This window comes from Scylla paramamosain, chromosome 17 (genome assembly GCF_035594125.1).
Source record: "Scylla paramamosain isolate STU-SP2022 chromosome 17, ASM3559412v1, whole genome shotgun sequence".
In the NCBI taxonomy this organism is placed as follows: Eukaryota; Metazoa; Arthropoda; class Malacostraca; order Decapoda; family Portunidae; genus Scylla; species Scylla paramamosain.
The window spans coordinates 4,252,501-4,260,000 of NC_087167.1; the positions used below are offsets into that span (position 1 = coordinate 4,252,501).

A 7,500-nucleotide genomic window follows, 5' to 3' on the forward strand; every position below is an offset into this window, starting at 1 on the left:
CGAACAAGAGAAGAAAAAAAAAGATGAAGACTGGAAAAAAAAGATAAAAAAAAAAAAAAATAATGGCCTCGATTTTCACTAGCATGGTTTCCCCTCCATTTGAAGTCGAGAGGACAGCGCTACTTAGAATCGACGTCATTTACACACCCATGGGATATCTCAAGTGTTGTGTCCTCGTGCCTCTGTGTTGTTGTGGTGCGTGTTGTGATCACTGTTCTAACATTAGTAGCTGTTAGTAGTAAGTGTCTGTTGATGTTGCAGTTCATAGTGGTATTATTTCTTTCTCTGTTTTCCCTTGTTTCCTTTGTCTCATATTCTCTGATTCTCTTAGATTTTCAGGTTGTTTCCATTTCCCCCTCTCTCTCTCTCTCTCTCTCTCTCTCTCTCTCTCTCTCTCTGTATTGATCTAACAATGCCATTTTTCCTTCCACATTGCCCAGAATTCTTGTTGTCTCTCTTTTCTCTTTCCGGATGTCTGCGTCTCCCTCCCTTTGCTTCTTTGTCTGTCTGTCTGTCTGTCCGTCTGTTTTGCAGGTTCTTCTATTCACTTGTCTGTCCATCTGTCTAATTTTGTCTTACCCTTTCTTCTTTCTGTCTAACTGTTTCTTCTGTTCACATGTCTGTTTGTCTATCTGTCTGATTTTGTCCTATTCGTATTCTGTATCTTCATCTCTCTCTCTCTCTCTCTCTCTCTCTCTCTCTCTCTCTCTCTCTCTCTCTCTCTCTCTCTCTCTCTCTCTCTCTCTCTCTCTCCCCCTTTCAACTTGCTGGCTTTGCGGAAACATTTTCATGACGTCATGCAGCACCGCTCCGTCTGGCATCATCCGAATTCGTTACGTCACACCACAGGAAAAAAAAGAAAGATGAAAAAATATATATATAACAACAACGCATCGTAACTAAAATGGTAGATTTTGTGTTAAATATCAGACTGGATGTTGACAACCAATCTCATCATTCCCTGTGGAGTTACTTCCTGCTTTTACTCTCTCTCTCTCTCTCTCTCTCTCTCTCTCTCTCTCTCTCTCTCTCTTGTGTGTGTGTGTGTGTGTGTGTGTGTGTGTGTGTGTGTTTACCATCTCGGTGACTCTAACTAATGACTTTTTGTGTAAACAGACTCCATTTTGGGTGATGATAAATAGAATCCTGAATGCTGACTAAATAAAACGCACGAGTGATTAAATAAAATGAGGAATGCTAACTACCTGATTCATGTTTCCAGCTTCACGTAACCCTCTGACTGTTGCTGCTTCCCCTCTGGGTTGATGAAAACGACCTGGTGTGATTTTACTGTATGAATTCAAGGGACAGCACTAATGAACGAGTACCTGAGGCTATAAATTTGCTTAGTAAGATCACTTATGGTTATTCTATTGCATTTACAAGTGCCATTTAACAGTCAAAGGGTTATTCAACAAGGCTATAAAAGGGACAAGGGCGAGCAAGTGGCTTTCACATATATTTCTATTTTTCTTGGTTCTATTTTCTTTCACGCACGCATACAAGTCACTCAAGCATTGCCCTTCAACTTTGAGTGTTTCCTCTTAAGTGTTCCTCCCTTATACCACAATCCTGGGTGGCTCTTTGGTGCACTGCTCAATTCGCGGCCTAAGGGTTGTGAGTTCGATTCCCCTTCTCTCCACCCTCCCTAGCTGGCGCCATATGACATTGCTGTTGCGCCATTATTCAATTTCAAGCCTTTTTTTTTTTGGTTGTTCTCTCATGTTACTTTTTATTCTCACCCACTTGTTCTTCATGATGTGTTGTTGTGATGGGAAACACTCACCCCAGCCCTCTTCACTGTGTCTGTCCATAACCCCCTCGTTTGGAAGGTGTAGTTTTGGCAGCGCTGTGTGTTGTGAAGATTTCTTTGTTGTATTCACCTCCTGGTTGTCAGAGATCCTTTCCCACTGTTTTTTAAAGTCACGGTGCATCTCCCTCAGGCTGCATTATTACTTGCATTTCAGATATAGTCAGTTTATTTCTTAGAATTAATACATAACGTTCAGATAGTGATATTTTCTTTCCTACTCTCACTTCCTTGTTGTTGCTGATCATACTGTCTTTCATACTTATACATATCTCCTAATTATTATGTATTTCCTACGGTACATCATCTTTTCCTCTCACTTCCCACCTCCAGGCACGGCCACATTACTCCTATTTCATGCACATTAACAAAAAACACCAACTCAGAAAAAAAAAATGTATATAAAAAAAAAAAAACATGGAAGTATCATGATTTCCAGTGAGGACTCTTAACACAATATTGCTAAAGTTCACACGGGCCTTTATAAAAAGTTGTTAGTTTTCCCAACCAATACTCTGAATTCTTCCCCCTTCACCCCTTTCAACGCAACTCGGAAAGGTCATCCCACTCACACTCGCCTGCCCTTCTCCAGCCATAACCTTTCGTGATTTTCCAGGGCCCTTTGAACCATGAACTTTCATAACCCTCTCTCTCTCTCTCTCTCTCTCTCTCTCTCTGGCGGAAATACTACTAGCTCTGACTGCGCCTAATATTCTTGAAACTCTCATAAAATCTATTTCCAAAGGCTACAGAGATTTTTATCCCATTAATGTTGTCAAATCCTTGTATCACACACACACACACACACACACACACACACACATTTAAAACCCTCAGACACTTCCACGAGAACCTGTTAAAAGCAGCAACACATTTTCTTTTTCGTTTCGAGCCCCATAACTGAACCTGAGTGAAACACCCACACACCAAGGACCACAACTCCCCAGCATCTTATAAATTCCTCCACACTTTCCTTCCTAATTAATATCAGTACAAACCTGTCCCTTCAAAGCAACGCAGACACACATTTCCTTCCTTGTCTGTCACCAATGGCCTAATGCAAGCCAGTCTTGTTTGTGTGTTCGGTGCTTCACAGACAGATGGCACTTCAATCACTGTTCCGCTCCGTTAGTTGGTGTTTCACAAGTTCTCTTCAGTGCCTGCCTCACAAAGGACACCCATTCACTCCTGGTTCACTTGCCGAATTCCACGCACTTCATGTCCGCCAGTAGCTTAGTGTTATTACTTCAGTCCGCCCTTGAATGGCATCACTGTCCCTTATTTTCATTTTATCTTTTTTTGTGTACTGAAGTTTATCACACCTTCCTGATTCCCAAGCATCCTTATAGTTGGTCTTTGAGTGTTCATCTTTAGCAGTGATGTGTGTGGCTGTCATTATGTCTCTCTTTTATTATCGTTTTGGCCATTAATCCCCATCTTTCATTCTCCGCTGTTTGTGTTTTTTAGATGCATTTTTGTTCATCCTCACTCGAGAAAATTAAAAACTCTCTCTCTCTCTCTCTCTCTCTCTCTCTCTCTCTCTCTCTCTCTGTCTCTGCGGGTTCTTCTTCATCACATTTGTTTTCTCAGGATCATTCGCTCGCCCAAACACGCGTCTCTTGAAGGTCGTTACTTTCCGCCGCTTTGCTCATTCTCGCTCACCCAAGCCTTCCCTCAGCTCTTAATTCCCTTCACTCCCGCCCTCCTCCCCTCCTCCATCCTTCTCCCTCTCACTGTCCCTCCCCTCTTCCTCCCTCACTCCTCACCTCCATCCTTCTCTCCTTCACTGCCCCTTCCTTCCCTCCCTTACTCCCCACCTCTCTCTCTTTCTGAATTCCCTTTTCCTCTCCCTCTCCTTTTCCTCCATTTCTTATCCTAACTAAATAGAAAAAGTGCCTCACAAAATACGTAAATAAGAGTTTGTTGCTTAAATAAATAAGTCTCTCTCTCTCTCTCTCTCTCTCTCTCTCTCTCTCTCTCTCTCTCTCTCTCTCTCTCTCTCTCTCTCTCTCTCGTAAATAAAGATCCAAAATAAAGTTAATTTAGAAATATGTTGTGTCTATACTTTCTTAAATCCTACAACAATACGTGCTTAATTATCTCAATGGAAATATAAACACTCACATACCACGTGTCATTTGCATGCTAAATAAACGAAACATCTTAAAGGAACGAAGAGAGTGATGTCATCCGTGACGTCACCAACTCACGGAGCCAATGAGGAAGCTGCCTCTTTGCTGATGTCACATACAGGTAGCCAATGGGAAGGCTTCTCTGTTCTGACGTCCCAAACAGGTAGCCAATGGGGAACGTGCATGAACTTTCCGACTGAGGTGACGTAATAATTCGTGTCATTTTCGAGTGATGCCGCAAGAAAAGAGCGAGAGTAGAAAAAAAAGAAAAGAAAATGAAGTAATAAAAGCAAGAGAAATAACAACAGCAGGAGCAAAAAGCAAGAAAAAAACTTCATTCCTCTTGTTCTGTTTGTTATTCTCCATTTTCTATTTCATCTCCCTACTCCTCGTTTTCTTCATGAGTAAGTTCGTTTTCTTTAACTTTTTTTTTGACTTACTGACTTTAACTGTTCGATTTTTTCTACTACTACTACTGTTACTACTACTACTACTACTACTACTACTACTACTACCACTACTACTACTACTGCTATTACTACTACTACTACTACTCTCTCTCTGTCTCTCTCTCTCGCTCTCTCCTTTAATCCCAAACCTTTAAAAAATCTATCAACTTTCCTTCACAAGTTGTACTCTATCCTGCTCTCCCTCCCCCCTTCTCTTTAATCCCTAACTCTTAACAAACCCATTACCTTTTAATGCCAAACCTACTCTATCTAAAACTAAAATAACTTCTTCCACCTTCCACCACTTCTAACCTACTACTACCTATCGCCTGTCCATCCTCCCATCCACGAAGTACAAAACCCCTCTATCTATCTCCCTATCTTACTCCTATTTTCAGCTCGATCTCCTTCAGCAACCTCTCTGATCCTTCTTCGGTGGCTGGCGGATCTGAAGGAAAGTAGGAACAGCAAGAGACTCAGTCAGGGTGAGGACGGTAGGAGGGTCAGGGTGAGGAAGGGTGAGGAAGGGTGAGGGAGGGTAAGGGAGGGAGGGAGATAAGGAGATAAGGTAAGGATGAGGAATATGAAAGAGGAGTTGTAAAGGGAGGGTCATGAAGGAGGAAAGGGAGGGAAATATGGGGGAGAAGAAAGAGGAGGAGAGGGAGGAGGAGGAGGAGGAGGAGGAGGAGGAGGAGGAGGAGGAGGAGGAAGATTAAAGGGAGGGTCTGGATAAGGATGAGGAATAAGATGAGTAGGAAGGAAGGGTAAGGAGAATGAGGTTAATGATAATGATGATAATAATGAGAAGAAGGAGGAGGAAGAGGAGGAGGAGAAGGAGATGAAAGAGGATGAAAAGGAGGAAGAGGAGGAAGGAATGATAGATATCTTATATAGGGAGATAGGATGAAAATGAGAAGGCGGATGAGAAGGAAGTAGGAAGAATGATGATGATGATGATGATGATGATGATGATGATGATGATGATGATGATGATGATGATGATGATGATAATGAAGATGATGATGAGGAAGAGGAGAATGAGAATAAAGAGGAGGTATGGAAGAAAATGCATCAAGTAAACAGAAAAGAGGAAGTGCATTCTGAGATAATGAGAGATAGTTTAATATTGCAAATGGGTAGGGAAGCGAGAGAGAGAGAGAGAGAGAGAGAGAGAGAGAGAGAGAGAGAGAGAGAGAGAGAGAGAGAGAGAGAGAGAGAGAGAGAGAGAGAGAGAGAGAGAGAGAGAGAGCAGGATATAGTTATTTTAAGTGTGCCGTCAGTGGAATTAAAAAAAGAAGACAGATCCGTCTTAGGTTTGAAAATCTAGTCCTTTCTTTATTATTTTATCTTCAACTCTTCTTCATCTTCTTTATTCTTCCTTATTTAATTTCTCCACTTATCTGTCTGCCTTTCTTTCATGATCTCTCTCTCTCTCTCTCTCTCTCTCTCTCTCTCTCTCTCTCTCTCTCTCTCTCTCTCTCTCTCTCTCTCTCTTCCTTCTTTCGCCAGATCATTTCTTATCTCACCTGCTTTTCCTCTTCCTTCCCTCTCTCCTTCTCGACATGACACGCGCCACTTCTCTTCTTCTTTTCCTCCTCCTGCTCCTCTTCCTCTTCCTCTTCAATTATCCTCTTACCGTTCATTTCTCCATCCTCTTTTTCAAACCAAATTCCAAACTCTCTCATCTTATCTTCGTTTGCCTTACACTTCGTCGTTTCATTTATATTCAATGCATTCTCTCCCCCTCTCTCTCTCTCTCTCTCTCTCTCTCTCTGTCTCTCTCTCTCTCTCTCTTTCTTCTAAGAACTTCGCCTTCACGTTGTTCTTTTCTGTAAGCTCCTTCTCCTCCTCTTCCTCCTCCTCCTCCTCCTCCTCCTCCTCCTCCTCCTCTTCCACCCACTAGGTATATGCTCTTTTCTTCTTCCCACGCTCCATGTTGCTTCCTGCTTTTATCGTCCTACGCTCACTTTTTCTTATTTCTTTTTATTATTGTTCCCATGTTATTCCTTTTTTCCTTCTTCTGTCTTCTCTTTCCTCTCCTTTCATTCTCTTTCCTTCTTCTCCCTCTCCTTCTCTTCCTTTTCTCATTTTTATTTTAACTCAGCGTCCTCGCTTTTCCTCCTACCCTTCTTTAATTCCGTTCCTCTTTTCTCCTCCTCCTCTTCTTACTTTTCCTTTCCTTCCATTCATTTTCCTTTCCTTCTCTCACTACCCTTTCTCTTCTCTCCTCATTTTCACTTACGTGTTCTCTTTCTTCCTCTCTTTCATTCTCCTTCGTTCACTCCTCCATTGTAACTTCCCTTATTTCCTCTCCCTTCTCCCTTCATTCCCATCTTAGTGTTCTCTTCCTCCTCTCCTCTTTTATCACCATTTCTCCTTCCGTCCGTGTTTTGTGTGTGGTGTGTTTTGGGCTCCTTCCTTCCTCCTTCCTCCTGCTGCCTCATGTGCCCCCCTCCCCGGCCTTGATCCCCGGCGTCCCTCCAGGTGTGCCGGGAGGCGGGGCCAGAGGCAGCAAGGCAGGGAAAGGGGCAGGCGGAGGTGTGGGGCGCTACGGGTACAGAGGGGTCACTAACGCCGCTGCCTACGAGGTGACTTGGGAAGGTAAGCTGATGGTCGTGATGCAACTACTACTACTACTGCTTGGGATAGTCAGGTGTGAGGGTTGGTTAGGTTAGGTAGGTAGGTTAGTAGGTTAAAGAGAGGAGTTATGTTAGGATGTCAGGGTTAGATAATTTGATAATGATGGGGATATTAGATGGTGTGTGTATCTATGTATGTGTGTGTGTGTGTGTGTGTGTGTGTGTGTGTGTGTGTGTGTGTGTGTGTGTGTGTGTGTGTGTGTGTGTGTGTGTGTGTTAGAAATGATAAAATGAGAAACTAGTAGGAACATAGAAGGTTAAAAAATAAGAGGAGGTAATCTTGGAATATACTGGAGTGCATAAAAAAGGACAAAATGTGTAAGAAAGGGAAGCAAGAAGAGCATGTGTTACCGATAAGAGGAAAGAGTGAGTGCACTGCAGCGTGTAATGTGAGGGGTGCAGGTGGTGAGGAGCGCAGGTGTGTGTGGGGGTGACAGACACATGTTAAAGGTGAAGGCTTGAGGGTGGCC

The 7,500-nt window shown here is 42.9% G+C and overlaps 1 protein-coding gene across 3 annotated transcripts in view; it reads left to right on the forward strand.

The window, feature by feature from the left end:
* LOC135108342 (uncharacterized) overlaps positions 1-7,500 on the forward strand; it is a 151,711-nt gene that overhangs the window by 120,730 nt on the left and 23,481 nt on the right. The window contains exon 3 of one of the 3 annotated variants that reach the window (XM_064019226.1): positions 6,876-6,992. The exons of the other annotated variants lie outside the window; for them this stretch is intronic. Within the exon in view, the coding sequence (XP_063875296.1) occupies positions 6,876-6,992 (117 nt within the window). The remainder of the gene's footprint in view (positions 1-6,875; positions 6,993-7,500) is intronic. 3 annotated transcript variants of the gene reach the window in all.